This window comes from Anabas testudineus, chromosome 16 (genome assembly GCF_900324465.2).
Source record: "Anabas testudineus chromosome 16, fAnaTes1.2, whole genome shotgun sequence".
NCBI classification, from domain to species: Eukaryota; Metazoa; Chordata; class Actinopteri; order Anabantiformes; family Anabantidae; genus Anabas; species Anabas testudineus.
This window is the reverse complement of record NC_046625.1, coordinates 10,621,229-10,638,568: the sequence shown is the minus strand read 5'-3', so window position 1 is coordinate 10,638,568 and position 17,340 is coordinate 10,621,229. Positions and strand designations below refer to the sequence as shown.

The 17,340-nt window shown below is 40.4% G+C and overlaps 3 protein-coding genes across 3 annotated transcripts; 2 read left to right on the top strand and 1 right to left on the bottom strand.

Annotated features, from left to right (window-relative positions):
• The first annotated feature begins 418 nt into the window (after positions 1–418).
• On the top strand, positions 419–4,823 carry gba (glucosidase, beta, acid). Its single transcript, XM_026371466.1, has 12 exons — positions 419–549; positions 716–790; positions 1,049–1,240; positions 1,332–1,478; positions 1,617–1,750; positions 1,828–2,000; positions 2,091–2,180; positions 2,261–2,408; positions 2,912–3,136; positions 3,513–3,676; positions 3,777–3,893; positions 3,977–4,823. The coding sequence occupies exons 2-12, from the start codon at positions 721–723 to the stop codon at positions 4,080–4,082; spliced, it is 1,566 nt and encodes a 521-aa protein (XP_026227251.1). The 5' UTR covers positions 419–549; positions 716–720; the 3' UTR covers positions 4,083–4,823.
• On the bottom strand, positions 4,445–11,854 carry rnf115 (ring finger protein 115). Its single transcript, XM_026371467.1, has 9 exons — positions 11,702–11,854; positions 9,407–9,465; positions 9,102–9,156; positions 8,616–8,899; positions 8,411–8,479; positions 8,253–8,325; positions 8,065–8,158; positions 6,634–6,749; positions 4,445–5,605 (listed from the first exon to the last, which is right to left on the bottom strand). Exons 1-9 carry the CDS (start codon positions 11,852–11,854, stop codon positions 5,486–5,488), a joined length of 1,023 nt encoding a protein of 340 aa, XP_026227252.1. The 3' UTR covers positions 4,445–5,485.
• A 35-nt stretch (positions 11,855–11,889) lies between these two features.
• Positions 11,890–17,334, top strand: polr3c (polymerase (RNA) III (DNA directed) polypeptide C). The gene is made up of 13 exons (XM_026371078.1): positions 11,890–11,984; positions 12,871–13,017; positions 13,506–13,770; positions 13,977–14,260; positions 14,384–14,488; positions 15,002–15,175; positions 15,292–15,343; positions 15,438–15,498; positions 15,592–15,742; positions 16,280–16,381; positions 16,473–16,522; positions 16,674–16,823; positions 16,916–17,334. Exons 2-13 carry the CDS (start codon positions 12,871–12,873, stop codon positions 16,998–17,000), a joined length of 1,626 nt encoding a protein of 541 aa, XP_026226863.1. The 5' UTR covers positions 11,890–11,984; the 3' UTR covers positions 17,001–17,334.
• The last annotated feature ends 6 nt before the right edge of the window (positions 17,335–17,340 follow it).

The window sequence follows — 17,340 nt, the reverse complement described above, 5'->3', positions numbered from 1 at the left end:
CTTACATTTCACAACTCTCAGATAAATCTAAGACAGTAAAATGTGTGATAGTTTCACCTTGAAATATAGTGAAACGGTCAAGTGACTTGAAAAGATAGAAACTAGATGGAAAAGTAGTAAACAGAACATTATCTTATTAAAATAACTCTTTTAAATTTAAATCAGAAACAGGAAGTGTTTTATTTTCTTAAAAGTTGTTAAAATGTATTTAACGTTTGATGGCATTATCAAACACTTTTCAACTCAATAGTCTCAGGAAAGTTGCAAAAGCTATAAAATATAAAAAACAGCTTGAATATGAATAGAGAAGGTCTTTTTCTGTGAGCTATGTGAAGGTGCAGCGCCACCTGGCTGCTGCCACAGGTTGTTGCACCTTCGCTCATGTGACGAGTTACAAAGTCACATGACTCTCAGTCTGGTTTCATGTCCGGAAACAAGTGCATCGAAAACACTCGTTGTTGCAGACTGGGTTCAATAAGGTGCCGGCGGAGTGTTGACGTCTCAGTTCCATTTCAGGACATGAAGGAGTTCCTGTCAGGATCCTCCAAGGTGAGAAACTGTACCGTAATTTCATCTGAAGCACATGACAATGAAATGTGCTGCATAATCAAAACAGTTGAGTCATTGTTTACTTGTATTTGACCATTTGACGAGATGCTCTACACAGATTGAACCATGTTTAGTTGAATTCACACCGGATCTGCTTGGTTCACAGATAAAATGGCCTTGTCACTGCCACCTGTGCTTGTGGCTCTTGTTTTCATCACAGCAGAAGTGACTCTTTGCACAGGTAACACAGCATAATAGTCTTTTTTACTGTGTGCTGAACATTTACAGTGTTGTTTCCTCGTCTGTGCAGAAGTACACAGATCCTTTAACTTCAACAAAAGTATCCAAAATAAAAATACTAACTTGTCAGTGTGATCACACACCCTAAAAATGCACAGAAGCTATTATACAGGATCATAATGACCAATCACTGCAGCTGATAGAGATAAACATAGATACAAGTCACAAAGAAATAAGCCTTGAATGTCTTCTACCACAGGAAGCAATAAATGTGTTGCCAGAAGTTTTGGCCATGACTCTGTGGTGTGTGAGTGCAACTCCACGTACTGTGATGGCGTCGGCTCCGTCACGCTGCCACCGCTGGGACAGTTCTCCTCCTACCTGAGCAGCATGGCAGGCAGCAGACTGGAGCCACTCCGGGGTCACGTCCGGGCGAACAGCAGCGGCGCAGGTGAGTGACGTGGGCTTTCGTTTAGTTGGGTTGCGAGTGCTGTGGGAGCAGGTGCGCGGAATCTTTTCTGTTCAATCGTCTCTTGTTTCAGGCCTCAGGTTGACAATCGTTCCCTACCAGAAGTACCAGAAGATCAGGGGGTTTGGTGGAGCCATGACAGACGCAGCAGCCCTCAACATCCTGTCTCTTTCTGCTGGTGCACAGAATCAGCTGCTGCAACAGTACTTCTCAAGTGAAGGTACACAAAGCTACTATGATGTGAAGTATGATGGATTCTTTTGTGTGTTATCAAAATATGTTTCCTCTCTACGTTACCAAAGCTTCCCTTTGAATTATGACCCAGCCTTTATCGTTTCTGATCCTGTGTTGATGGCAGGTATTGGCTACAGTGTGGTGCGTGTCCCCATGGCCAGCTGTGACTTCTCCACCCGTCTGTACACTTACGCTGACACACCTGAGGACTACAACCTGGACAGTTTCACCCTGGCCCCCGAGGACATCAAAATGAAGGTGTCTCTCTCTTCTTCTACGAACACACTGGCAACGTGTTCATGTTTTTACATCTCTGCTCTTGCGTGTCTTCTCAGATTCCTCTCCTGCAGCGAGCTCAGTCCTTGTCGCCTCGTCCTCTGTCTCTACTGGCCAGTGCCTGGACCGCCCCTGCCTGGTTGAAAACTAATGGTGCACTCACAGGAAAAGGCTCCCTAAAGGGCCAGCCTGGTGGCAAAGAGCATAAAACATGGGCTCATTACTATATCAGGTTGACATGTGGTTTAACTATAATGTGATGTTGCGTGCCGCATGCTTGATCCAAGGCAAAACTGATGGTTACATGAATCTTTCCTCTCAGGTTTCTAGAGGAATACGCTAAATATAACTTGACCTTCTGGGCTTTGACCACAGGGAATGAGCCCACTGCAGGAAAGATGACCAACTACAGGTCTCTCATCAGTTGATTTAATGATTGGTTTCATGTGAAACAATATGAACAGACAGCGAAGTATCTTTGTTTCACTGCAGTTTCCAGGCTCTTGGTTTCACCCCTGAGGAACAAAGAGACTGGGTGGCAATGGACCTGGGCCCTGCCCTGCATGCTTCGTCATACCCACACACACACGTCCTCATCCTGGATGACAACCGCCTGCTGTTGCCATACTGGGCCAAAGTGGTGAGTTCAAGGGCAGCGTGATAGTGGGGAAAAGCCATGATAAAATATACTCAACCTGGGGCCTAAATGGTGATTCAGGAAAAAAATGTGAACACACATCTGAATTTAAAAAATACATAAAATGTTATTGTTAATAACATATTGTTCTAAACAAAAAAAAGAAGCTCATCAAGTTGAATTTAAGACATTAAAATTTGATGGAAAAGCAGAAGGTTTTATGTTTTTAAGAATAATTTATTATCATATAATTTTTTTTCAGCACTTCCCTCACGTGTACAACAGTTTTGTTAATAATGACATCAATTATTTTAATGTGATCAGGTCACAGATAAGTCTGTGAATCAATTAAAAATGATTAAGTTTCCATTAAAAAAAGTATAACTTAACCAGTATGAGATAATCAGTTTTCTAACTACCGTGCCAACAGGGTCTCTAATACCTTATGAGGCCTTTATTGTAGAACCTCAGTGTTGACTCAAACCTTATTATCCTCATTGCTCCAGGTCCTGAATGATGTCCATGCAGGACGCTACATCCACGGTGTGGCAGTCCACTGGTACATGGACAAAGTTGTCCCAGCTGAGATAAGCTTGGGAATCACCCATCACCTCTACCCAGAGTATTACCTGTTTGGCACAGAGGCCTGTGCTGGGTGGAGCCCAACAGACAGAGGAGTGAAGCTGGGTAGCTGGAGCAGGGCTGAACAGTACGCACATGACATCATAGAGGTAAGATCATCGTATCTTAGCATGAGGGTTAAGCTTGTTCAGCAAAATCTGCCGGAGCAGATGTGAGGTTTGACAAGCTGCGAGTTGTTACACAAAGGTGAGTCACCTCCCCTGATGCTGCAGTGCAGGTTTACAAGTCGCTGTCTGCTGCACACACTCTCCTCTAACTGCCTGCAGGCCATTAGCAAACTGGAGCTGGCGTTTACTTTCTTCTACCTTCACTCTCTCATAAAGAAGATTGTAGTCCCTCCATTATGTCCGTTTTGCATCGGTGCATTCAGGATCCAGACATGTTGAAAATCAAGAGGGATTTGTTTATGTAGATGTGCTGATCTTACTACTAGATACTAACCTGTGGGTGTTTTCTCTGTGGCAGGACTTAAATCATTATATGGTCGGCTGGACTGACTGGAACCTGGCGTTGGACCAAACTGGTGGGCCAAACTGGGTTAAAAACTTTGTTGACAGCCCTGTTATTGTAGATGCCAAGCGTGATGTCTTCTACAAGCAGCCAACCTTCTACAGCATGGCCCATTTCAGGTAGTAGACATTTTGTTGTGGGCCTTACGTGACTTATATTCACACAGAATGTGTCACTGTGACCTGGCAGTGTAATGAGATCAACACAAATTTTACACAGCAAGTTCCTGTTGGAGGGATCTCAGAGAGTGGGCGTGTCCCCCAGCAGAGCAACAGATCTTGAATATTCTGCTTTCATCAGACCCGATGGCTCTGTAGTCATCATCATACTCAACAGGTACTTTACAATAAATCTTTTTGAATACATATAAATGAGAGGGACCAAGCTGAGACGTTTTTGTGTGTGTGTGTATTTTTTAGATCATCGTCAGTGATCCAGTTTGAGGTCTGGGATCCTGCTGTGGGCTACATCCCCTCCTCAGCTCCAGCTCATTCGTTGCTCACACTTGCTTGGAACACACACTGATAGTTCTCATGTATTAGTTTGACCTAAAACACATCATACGCTGATTTTAACTTAATGGAGAAATTAAGCTTCTGAAATGACACCTCAAAGTAAAATACCCACAACTCATATAAATTCACAAATCCTACCTGTACCTGTAAGTAATAAACTCACCAGAATGACCAGAGCTGAAGCAAAACTGATGCCTTGAATTTAAGATTTAAGTGTTCTTAATATTGCACATGTCTAATGAAATGATATAAATAATGTACATAGTTTGTAAATGTGCTATTTAATCCTTTAATTAAAAGCATTTTGTTCTAAAATGTGCTTTATCACATTTAATGTTTAGGATATAAAAATGACAACTGCATTAATAGTACTGTATTTTTTTGTCAATTTATTAATACATCATAGACATTTTTGTCATATATATAATATACAGTTTGATAACCAGGTATTTCACATTTGTGTCTCCATTCTCAATGATTTTCTTTTCTTTGCAAAGGAACCATAAGTTGTTGACTAAAATTATTTACATCAAAACAAGTGATAAAAATGTGGAGCAAAAGAAAATCAAACAGGAATAAAAAGACAAAGGGATGCCATCTGTTTCTAATATATACACCAGGAGTATGGTTAAATCTAAAGCTTTAAATAATGGTAAGTAGGCAACTGTTTTCAAATGGAGAATGTAAGAATCATTTTCTGATCTTTGCTGTCATAGCTTCCGTTTGTAGCCATTAAACAGCAGTAACATGATTCCTATAAATTCTTGTGTCTTGTTTGTTGTTTACTACAGAGGCTGGACACAATAACACGAACACCTGTGCAATGTGGTCCAATCCAACACCACCAGAACAAAAACACAGAATCCAATCATCTTTCAAACACAATCGACAAATTTACTATTTATACGCTTCATCAACGTAAAATTTATTGCAGAGCTTTAGGTGTTCGTGTGTTTGTCCCGCCTCTGTAAATGCCAAGAGTGACAGTAACCCTTACATTATTCTGATGTGTCATACAGGGCTCAGTTGCAGGTTTCAGCAAATCGTCAGGTGAGTAAAGAGGACAGGGTGTACAAAGTGTGGTCTGACATTTCCCCACATTAGGGTAATGCATTTCTAGAAAGATGGAAAGGGGGTTTGCTTGAGAGGTGGAGGAAGATAACACTTGGGCTTGATCATCATCAATCTAGGCTGGTTTGTTAATAGGCAAGAAGAGATCTCCAATGACTGTTAAGACGTGTGTGTGTGGTTGAGGAGGAAGGCATTAAAATACAAAAAAACAAAAAATATATCAGACTGAGATGATTATGACTGCAACTGGGATGAACAGAGGAGAGTGAGAAGCAGTTTTGTCCTCTCAGTGTGTTGCTGGATGTAGGCGAGGAGAACAGAGGGATGACACAGGTGGGTGTCTCAGAAGGACCATCTCTCCTGTGTGCGAGGGTCCATGGAGAGGGAGGGGGACTCTGATGGGGGCTGGCTGCTGCTGTCTTCTCCGTTCAAACTCTTCCTACACACTGGACACGTGTCATGCTGCATGGCCACAGAACAAAAGGCAGACATTAGTTTTGAGATTAAGTTACTGTAGTAGTTTCCCCCCCCAAGACTTGGTTCCTTGTTTTAGTCTTATTTGCGTAAGAATCTGTCTGTCTGGTGACTCAACTTCAGCATGAGTCGACTAACCCTGCATTAAACAATGCATTGTTAACTTTCACTTAGTGACCATCAACATAGCTTTCCTCCATTTTACATTCCTTCATTGGAGACGATTCTAGCCCCAAGCCTTGTATTTGTCTATGTATTTTCTTACTGTAAACAAATCTCAAAAGTTGCTCTAATGGAAGCAATTACAGGACCATGATTGATAATATACCTACTGTTGATACATCTCAGGAAAAGGCAGAATCCAACTGTGGATACTAACAAGTATTTACTGTGTGGCCAAACTTACTTAAATTATTCCACTGTGCTATAGAGCCAAAAAACTATTAAGAACACATCAGTGAGCCAAACTGCTGCACTGAGCCGCATATTCCTTTATTACTGTAAACAAAGGACGTGTTTATTTTGAGTTGAACCCACATACTGTACATGGTCTTGCTTCTGTAAACACTAACTAGCACAAATTGAGTCTACACATAAAATGAGACCTCAACAAATTGCTATATTAGTCATATTTGAGTAAAACCTGCCAAAATCTACAAAGCCCAGCTGTTTTAGATGAGCCACAAGGATCAGTGCTGTAAAGCAATATTGGAAAAGTGGCTCAACTGCGGTAACTCAACTTCCATGTTGATCATGTGACATACACTGGCCTTGAATTGACTCTTTTTATTATAAGATTTTTTATATTACAAGATCAGTTTGGCCCAATATCGAGAGTCAGGAAAGGTCACACTAATACAGTGATCTTTCTATGTGGATAGCCAATGCATGTATTACATTGTTCTCCTTAATACCCTCATAAGCACTGTAAACATCTGTATACCACTACATGTCATTAAGGATCTAGATCATAAGTTTCTATTCAGTAAAGTTCTGCTTTCTTTGTTGAGACTTACCATTTCCAGCCATGGTACTATACAGTCTGAATGAAATAAGTGGTTACAGGGTAGCTGTCTGACTGGTTCCCCCACGGCGAAGTCCTCTTTGCACACCGGACATTCCATACAGCAGTCTGAAGGACAGAAGATGGACCATTTTTAAATGATTGACTTGACATTAACACCTTTGTTACTTCTTGCGGTCATCATTCATGAGGATACATCAATTAAATCATTAGAACCAAAACTGATTTTGCAATATGAAATGTCCTAGCATGGAAGTAAGACAATGAAAAACATGGTCTACAAATGATTAGGACACTCACACAAAAGCCTAAAATAGGTGCATAGACCTTCAATTGTCCTCGTATGTGAGCTGTCAATAGGTACACAAAAGCTAGGCTGCATAACTAAACACACAGCTCAGTGGTAAAATTGGGCAGCACATATATAAGAATACATCCAAAAGAGGACCAAAAGAAGAGGAGAAACATGGGAGGTGAGAGACCAGCAAGCAAAAAGACGTCATCTCCAAGTAATTAATGAAACAAACTGTTGACACTCTAAAGGTTAATGAGCATTTTGTTCCAAACAGAAACACATTCAGAGACTTCTCTTTGCAGCAGTTTATAAACGGAGTACCATTTCACACTGTACCCAAATGCCAGACTTAAAAAAAACACAAAAGAAACCCTGTGTTTATATAATTATAGATGTGTTATTAGTCCGTTTACAGATTAAGTATATAGCTCGCATGTATGTTTAAACATCCCATATGCATACGTCTCTGGATATGTACATAAATGTAATACTAAAACAAAATAAGTGCTTACAATACAGAGACTTGACACAGACATGACTTAGTAAGGGATTCACCAACAGCTGATCCCACCTAGTATGAATACTTTGTTCATAGTCTGCAGTTACTGTATACAAATGCTGAGAACTGATGGTTTCAGCCCCAAAAAACAGTGCAATTTGTGGTTAATGGTGCTCAACAGAAGAAACACTGTAAAGGAAAGTTAAGCTTCACTTGACCAGCATAGGCAAGTCTGACGTGCACCTCCACAGAGATGTAAACGAGCATAGTAGTGATGCAGGCTCTAAAGACTGAGATTGGTGCACTTGGTAACATTGTGGTGGTCCTACAGACCATGTCCACCATTGTCTTGTATTCTGTGATACAGTAATTTTAGTAAAAGCAACTGCTGCTTAACATCTGTTAGCTCCAACTCCAACATAATCCAATGAGGGTCAGCATGGGTTTGTAGTACACACAAAAAAAGCTCAACACAGTGGCAAACAAACCCTACAGCTAGCTAGTGGTTTGGTGGTGTAACAGCAGAGCGACACAGACACACCAGTGCAGAAATATGAAGGCTCACAACAGTGTCAGCGTAGATACATTAGCAAAGCTTTAGAAAAACTGGGAAAGAAAGAGTGCCTGACCTGCTTGTTCCTGAGAGATATTAACAGTTGGGAGAGAAGAGATCTTGTCTTTCTCTGCTGGAGGAGGCCCTGTGTTCTCCAACTGACCTAGTAACTACACACACACACACACACACACACACAATTGTAACCTGAACAGACATAAAAAATATATAAATTGGTATAATATTACATAATGTTTGGTTTACCTGCGTTATGACGGCGTCTAACCCTCCCTGTCCCCAGGCATAGTCCCCGGGATTAGAGTGCAGCATCCCTGTCCTGAAAAACACACCGACATCCCAACTAAATATAAAAAATACTGAAATATCAGTAACACTGTTAATTCACAGTTCTGTTAACTTACCACGAGAGGGGAGGTGAGCCAGGGACTCCAGAGTTGGCAAAGAGGCCGGCAAGAAACTGTTGTACAATCCTGTGAAAACATTAAGGTAATGCCACTGCCTAAAATACAAATAGTTACAATTGTAGGGGCATAAATAGCCCTTTCAATACTATAAGAGGGAGTATGGAAGGTGGAGAAAAGAAGAAGACAGAAGACGGTTACTCACCCTTCCACAGCAGGCGAGCGGTCTGGCCTGCTGCTGCCTCTGGACCGGTATCTCCTTTGGCTGTGCAGACGAGTGGGACGTCCTGGTCCCCAGTGCTCCCCAACTCCTAGTAGACCCCCCATTGGTCCTCCTAGGCCTGCTGGGACTGATCCCCCGATTGGCCCCCCTCCTAAGCCGCCTAGGTCACTGAGACCTCCCAGGCGTCCTCCAGGGAGCCGGGGTTCAGAGTCAGACGTGTCACTGTCTGTTGTAAATGGCCGCTCCAGTAACAACAAGTGCCATAGCTAAAGAGATGTCGGGATAGCATGATGAGGAAGACGGGCCATGAAGAGAAAGTGAAAGTTTGAGGCAGAAAGTTTGAGTAAGGAAAGAGACAGGGAGAAAAAAAGAGCTTAAGTTAATAAAAACCTATATTAGACTAATCAATCCTCTTTCTGCCCCTTTGCCCACCCTAAACGTCCCCAAATCTCACGAATGACCTCGTACCTCTGCAAACTGTGTGGCTGTGTCATCTATCCCGTTAGCGCCACCCTCTAGGAGACTGAGGGAAACAGCGCAAAAGGGGACGAAAGACACAACATTAGCAACATCCAATAAACCATCTACAGTCTACAAAACTGCACAGGATAGCCAACAAACTCCAGCAGCATAACATCAAAGATTTTGTAAATAAGCACAAGAAAACATGTAATAGTCCATCTGCCTGCTTTTATATCACGCTAATATTATCTCATGTTGTCTGAACAAGATCAGATGCACAGTAGATACCTTGAATAACAGAATTCTCTTACCTGGAGTCTTCTGTTACTTCCTCTATGAAACCTGAATCACATCTTGGACAGATGTACTCCTGGAAAGTCACAACAAAGGTAGAATTACGCATGTCAGGGAAAATAATCACATTCAGTTGATATATGGTGACATAAAATACCAAAAAACAAAAAAACAAAACAAAACAAAAAAAAAAAACTTGGCATTTCTGGTTTATAACAGAATTGATATATTAACTCTTTCAGGTCTACTTTAGTAAAATAACTTTGTGGTATTATGATCTTATTGTATTATAAGTTATTTATGCAAAATAATAACTAAAAGAAAACAGCAGTTTTTAGAAACGTCCATAAGCTGATATACCACATTACAACATACAGACATCAGTCTATCAAATAACCCTAGAGAGAGGTCCTAAAACCACTAAAAATACATTTTGTAGTTTGTTTCTGAGAAGATCATATCAACCAGATTTAAATGACAATGTGTTTCATGAATGTAACCCAAGAGGTAGAGCTGGTCTGCCAACCACACCTACTGAATGAGCAAAACACTGCCAGCTGCTGCAGCTGGATCAAATGTTTTCCCTAAGTGTACACCAGTTTCTCAACCTGGGGTCAGTTAATATACAGACACAAGTATGTGAAATGTTAGGGATAGGGATAGGGATAGGGATGTAAAATCCATCAGTAACCAAAAGCAGTTAATCCTAAATGTAAAATCTACAGAAAGATTTCCTATGTACTCTATTACTGGATACATGACTGAGAAATGGTCCTTAGTATTTAGTAAAGTAGTGGTGGAGTGATGGAGTCGTGTGTTGCAGTCAGTTTGCTCAGTGAAGACATGCCACAGGACTGAGTGTGTATGAGACAAGCAGGCCAGTTTAGAGTCAGTGACAGGGCAGACTGGAATCATTTCATTATACCATAAAAATAAAGATTCTGCCTCACCACAACATAATATGATTGACTGAATAGACTGACACAGTGACTGCTAACCACATTGACAGTGCAATATACACTAAACTGGCAGTTTCCACTTTAATTTATTTTAATGTGTACGAATGAGTTTGCCTCTTAATTTCATCATATTAATATTCATGCACATAATCCATCCATTTCCGGTGCAATTTCTGATATATTAAACAATAACTTTGATGTTTATGTTATGATGACACCTTTGCCAAACTGAATTACTTCTACTTGCCGCTTGGCAATTATATCTGTTTCTTTATTCCATCTAATTGATATGAATCAAATAAGGGTAAGTGTATGTATATCACTGTTTGTTTATTAATCTGCTACTATTTTATCTTTTAATAAATAATTGGATATACAAATTGGAAATAAAATAGTCAGCAAGGGGCTTTTCCAAAGTACTAATTGGCATCTTTAATTGTTTGTTTTGTCTAAAATTCAAATAGATTACCAAAGTGTTCAACCAACTAATTATTGAATAATCATGTCTAATTAGTTTAACAACTAAGTCAACTGCACTATAAACTATGGTTTTCTAAAGAATCATTAGGCTGATTCAACTCCCTAAACCAGTTTTACCTAAAACTCAATAATAGAACATCAGTGGAGCTTGGATTTGTTTTAAGGCCTTTATATTAGACTGGGATAGTTGTAGTTAGCTAAGCTAGGCTAGGTGTACCTAATAATCAGAGTGCAAATGAGCGTGAAGTGGAAACCTCCACAACTGTCCAGGACATAGAAAATACGTCCAGGGTGTTAGCAAAACTCTGATACGATGAAGGTCAAGCCACGTTTAGACACAATATTCTCACATTTGATTTCAAAACTGAAACTAATTAAACATGTTTATGTTCCCGAAAAATCCCCAGCTCTGTCCTGTCAATTGTGTGTTTTAATAGAAACAAAAACTGAAAACAGAAATGGCCTAAAATCAAACTAATACGAATACTATCAGTAAAATTAACTGACTCTGCCACAACATAGACCTTCTTCTCTCAGCTGTTTTGTGTTGTTTTGTGTGAAACACAACGTCCCTGTGCCACAAACGGAAGACTTAAAGCTTTTACCAACCTGTGTTTCACACTCAACCTAACAAAACCTATCGATACTTGCTTTTGGCATCTGATTTTTGACGGAGACATTTGCGAGTGTCACGAGTTTATTTAGTGAGTTAGTTAACAACAAGCGAAGCTAGCTAACTGCTAACGAGCTAGCTAGGGTTTAGCTGTAGCAGCCAAGCGAAACAAACGATATTTCGGATAAATGCTATGTTGTCAACCGCACTTAATATACACAAAAGTATAAAAAATAAAGACATAAAAACGTCTGTCTTACCGGGAGTTTGGGGTTTACTTCTCCCTTACAACAGTGACAGAAAAACCGATGCGGGGGAACAGCCGCAGCCTCCGCCATCTTCCCCAGAGCAGCACAAACACTGACGTCGGTCCTCCACAGACCGAGGCCAGCTGTCCGCCTCCAGCCCGGCATGCACCGCGCCACTGCTGGGCAACCCGAGCGAGAAGAGCCGGGGAGCGGAAGTGTCGGTGTTGTCAACGGGAGGAAGCTGCATGCGTTCAGTGTTCAGTCTTTGGGATTCCCTCTGTCCAGAAAATCAAAGGTTTGTTAAAAACATACTGCTCAGGTGTAAACGTTAGTTATTAGCAAACCTACAAAGTGATAGTTCAAAACTCTCCAGGCTCTTTGTTGTTGTATCTGTGGAGCCCTGTGTTTATACTGTCTGTGAATAGCATTAACATTCATGTAACGTTAGGTTACATCGCACAACATGTTTCTGAACCAAATGGGAGCTTATTAATACTGTAAATTAGAAAATGTATATAAGGAATAAGCATAACTGAGCTCAGCAGTGTTGGTAACTTATTTTCTTAATCTTCAAGCAAAAGAGTGGCTTCAGAGAAAGTGCAGTAAACAGAATAAACAACTCATTTATTATCAATTAGTGTGATTCATTCATTCATTACCTTTGAAACGGCTCCAGTACCTCTAAAAGGTTTTTTGCTTGTAGGTTGTTGTACGTATTTTGGAAAACGTCTGTGGACCTAGATTGATTCGCTGTCATCTGTATCTTCATGATATCCAAGACTGATTACATGACTGAGATCAGGCCTCGATACCTTCTTTAATAACCCACATTTCTTAGCCCAAATAGTCTCTTAAACACAGTTGATGCTTAAAGAAACTCCAAAAAGTTACGAGACTTTTGAGAGACAAAATGGTTTAATGTGCAGCAGCAGAAGTAGAAATATTCAGTCTGTTTGTCAGTTGAATTAATATGGGTCAAACTCCAAAACTGCTGTATCTTACTGCTGATGATTAGCTGGTTATTCAGACATTAGATTTACACCAAAATATACTTCAAGCAATAATAGAAATAGCGATTTCATCAGTTTCCATACTACAGACCATTTTGTTAATTAATAATATAGTTGTTGTTGTTATTATTATACCTTTAATTATTTGTGTGTTCCTGTGTGTTTATGCAGATGACTGTGCAGGAGGTGCGTCTGTGTGGGCTCCTACTGCAGGAGCACTTTGGGGAAGTGGTGGAGAAAGTGGGAACACATCTCCTCAGAAATGGAGCACAGCATTTAAGAGCCATCGTTCACGAAAGTGGCATCTCACTGGACCTGGTACCACTCTTGTTCTTACTATTACTACTATCTATGTTTTCCTATGACTCCACTTTATGGATATATTATAATTCATTATATATTAAGTCATATATATACTGTTTTGCCATTCACCCTTCGTGGTCACGTTGGTGGACAGTCAGGTCATTCTAGGCGTTAAATGTATTGTGTTTACATACACTTTAGTTAACTGATTTGTCCACACCTGCAGGAGTAATGCAGTAGTTGTGTTTTGCATCATTCATTCAAATGCAGAAGTTGTTTACATGATCATGTATAGCTTTAGCTTAGGTAGACATCAGATTCTTTTAGTACAGGAAAATCTAATGGCTGGCTACTGGTTAAAAGGGATTATTTTAACAGTAAGTTCAGTACAACATCAGCTACATTTTCTGCCCTGATTTGATTAGTAATCTGGTTTTGTGTGCATGTATGAGGAGTCATGGTGGTAAAGGACCTCTCCCTTTCCTGTATCTGTCTAAATCCAGGTAAAGAAGTCTTTGTGTGTGCTGGTTCAGCATGGCGCCTGTGTATTCAGCTCAAGCCGTAAAGGACCTGGGAGTCCCACACAGTATCTGATCAGTTGTGATCGGATTCTGAGAATTCTGCGATATCCACGTTACATCTACACCGCCAAAACCCTGTACGGTGACACCGGAGAGCTAATCATAGAGGAGTTACTCCAGAGAGGTCACATGACTATGAGCAGCGTTGTTAAGACAGTAGCCGACCGCCTCACGCAGAATATGGAGGGTCAGTATCTGGGTACTGTAGAAACAGCACGGCCAGTATTGATGTCAGTCAACAAAACAAGAATCTTTAAAATCTCATTATCTCCTCACTGGATCACTGTTCTTCTTTATCACCACTATGGCAGATGTCAGAAGTCAATTTGAATATTTAAACTAATTTTTTCTTTTCACGTTAGTGATTTTTTGTTGTCTTTCCTGTTGCTGTAGAGGGACGCAGCATGGATTACAGTGAAGTGTCTTCTGCCTTCTCTAAACTGGTGGAGACTCATTTTCTTCAGCGCTGCCCACCAATGGCGACAGCACAAACTACAGACACTACTACTCCAGCCACCCCTGCTGACCCTGTTAGCACCACCCTACCTACACCCGAGAGTTTCCCAGACTGCTATAAGGTACCTCATGTGACGCTCATCGGGCGAGGCAAACGCCCACTCTCCAGTGAGGATGGAGAGGACCAAAGAAATGCAAAGAAGGCCAAGTTAGATTCTGAGGTGATTTATTTTAACCTTAGTTAACATGTCCTGTATTTTAGAAAAACCTATCATACTCTTTCCTTTCTCTTGCATGTTAAATTTATTCCTCTGCTCTCTCTGTGTCTTTTTTTTTTTTTTCAGACACATGGTGATGAAGGGGTTTACTGGCAGGTGAATTTTGAGAGGTTCCATCTACACTTCAGAGACCAGGCCATCATCAGTGCTGTAGCCAACAAACTAGATCAGGTCAGATTCCCATATTGAGGATTAAATGTATTTGTTTGATGTATGTTTGCTTCCTCGTTCTTTTAAGGTTGTGGTGGACAGGGTAAAATTGAATGATCTTCAGGTGTCAAACACGTGACGTTAAATGTACAACGCCGAAACACTGTATGATGACAAGAGTAAGTTAATCAGTTGCAGACCACCTCATACAGAGCATTGAGGGTTAGTATGTCAGTGTATGTATCAACCAAAGACTGCAGAAAAACATTTGTGTCACGCTGATGGAATGTGTTCAAGCCTGAATTTTACCACGCCGCCATTGTGGTAGTTACTGGTTCCTACATAATTCCATATTTGGTCAAAAGAGAGGAAAGTTTAACTGGAAACAACGCAGAAGGAGCAAGTTACTAAAATGGGGATGTGTAAGGCTGAGTGGCCACAGACCCCAGGTTAACAATACCCATATTTTTCCAATGCAAGGTTAAATCAGAGTTATAATTGTGGTCACAACTTGTCTTCTTTCTAAAATCTCAGACTAGCAGTGAGATTGTCAGGACAATGCTGAGAATGAGTGAGGTGATGACCTCGCCCACAGCCACCTGCACAAAGCCCCTCTCAGCCAACGAGATCTTCAGGTCCCTCCCGACCAGCTACAACATCGCCAGACCCATCCTAGACCAGTACCTGTCTCTGCTGGTGGATGATCCGGTATGACATCTTCAAGACATGTATTAGATACATTACATATAATACATACATATGATCTATTCTTCATTTTTATTATTCAAAAAGGTTTAGATCTATTTGTTTTTTCCATTTTCTAGATGGAGTTTGTAGGAAAGGCTGGAGAAAGTGGAGGAGGGATGTATGTCGTCAGTATCCTTTTTTTAAGTTAGACATTTTCGAGAATCAGATTTTCTTTTAATTCCTGAAACAATGTGGTAGAGACTTTACTTAACTCCCCTCTCAGATCTGCACAGAGCACTGGCCAATCTGGCTCGGGCCACCCTTGAGTCTGTTGTTCAGGAGAGGTAAGCGAGGCTGTGTTTTTATTATGTGTAGCGTGTGATCTTCCTGTTACCTGAAACTCATTATTAATTTATTCCCTTGTAATTTATCTGAAGATTTGGCTCCAGATCAGCTCGCATATTCCGTCTGTTGCTAAGGAAACGTCACCTGGAACAGAAGCAAGTGGAAGATTTTGCTATGATTCCAGCCAAGGAGGCTAAAGACATGCTCTACACACTGCTTTCACAGAACCTGGCTCAGCTGCAGGTACCTAATTTGTTTCCAAAGCATGCTTTAGGTTTTGGATTGATCAGTGCTTTTTTCCCCTTCATTCCCACAAGCACTTGAACACAACACGGAAAAGCTGTCAATACAGTCTTTGTTCTGAGATGCCACCTTATACTGCACACACATACTGATCACTGTGAGAGTTTTCAAGTCTCTTGAAGCCCATTTTCTTAGTGCATTAACATGAGTGACTACCCTGAAACTAGGAGTAGGAAACTAGGATCCTCAAATTGACATTGAATATTATTTGGCACACTTTTTCAAGATGCACTAAGTGAATGAGATATTTTTAAAACCACATTTTAAGAATACTGCAGCCTAATCGTTTACTCTGTGTCGTTCTGTGAACAATGGTGCAGAGAGAATTTAATAAAAGTGACACAGCTGTCAACTTCACTGACAGTTTGACACTTTGAATGGAAACACGTCACATTAAAGGGAACAACCACTACTTGTCTATTTATGAATCATTTTGTGCATCCCCTTTGAATAACGTATACATTTTTTATTATTAAGGAAATTCCAAAGACTCCTGACTTTGCTCCCTCTCGCACCTTTTATCTTTACACCGTCAACCAACTTCCAACTGCAAGGCTGCTGCTTCAGAACTGCTATAAGGTAAACCTGTGCACAGAAAGTACTTCGATCTGTTCATTTTAGTCCTTTCAATCTTTATTCAGTTCTTCTTTGTACATCTTTCTCTGTGCAGACAGTGGCCAACCTCATAGAGCGACGTCTGTTTGAGACCAAAGATAGCAAGTGGGTGTATCAGTAATAACTGTGTATCTTCATAAATTCTCTCAGGAGATAATTTCATATTCAGAAGGTGTACAGCTTGGAAACTGTGACACTGATGAACTCGGATGATGACACTGATGATTTTTTTATTTTTATTTTTTTTTACCAACAGGCGTCTACTGGAGAAATCCCAGCGAATAGAGGCCATTCTGGCATCTCTGCAAGCCAGTGGAGCAGAGCCTGAACAACTGACAGAGGTTGAAGAGATGATCACTGCACCTGAAAAGCAACAGCTGGAGGCCTTACGTCTTCATATCAACAAGTAGGAACATGAAACAAAACTACAGCCCCCCTTTTATTTAGTCACCTCTATGTTTGATTGGTGGCACTATTCTCATTTTTCTTTGCCTGCAGGTTAGATTCAGCAGAGAACCAGGTCGATGAAACCATCTTTATTCTAGAGTCTTACATCAATTCCACTGCCGCATCCACAAGTTGAGTCAGATGAACCAGTGATACAACCCATCCATAGTGTTTATGAAAATATTGCCATTATTTTTTTGTGTATGAATGTCATGAAGTAAAGCAGATCAGTAGTTTATAGTTGGAAGCTTTCAGTTTGGAGTGAAATAAAATCTTAACACTTAGTTTTTTGCTTGTTTTTATTGCATCAGCAAATGAATAAACTGAATACAAGCATACTTTTTTCAACACTTTTAATTTCATTAAACAACATTAAACAAACTGTAGGACAAACAGGACAAAATGATCGTGTGAAATGTAAAACCATAAAGATGTCTGTATATTAAATAAAAGTACTGTGGTTTAATACACTTTTT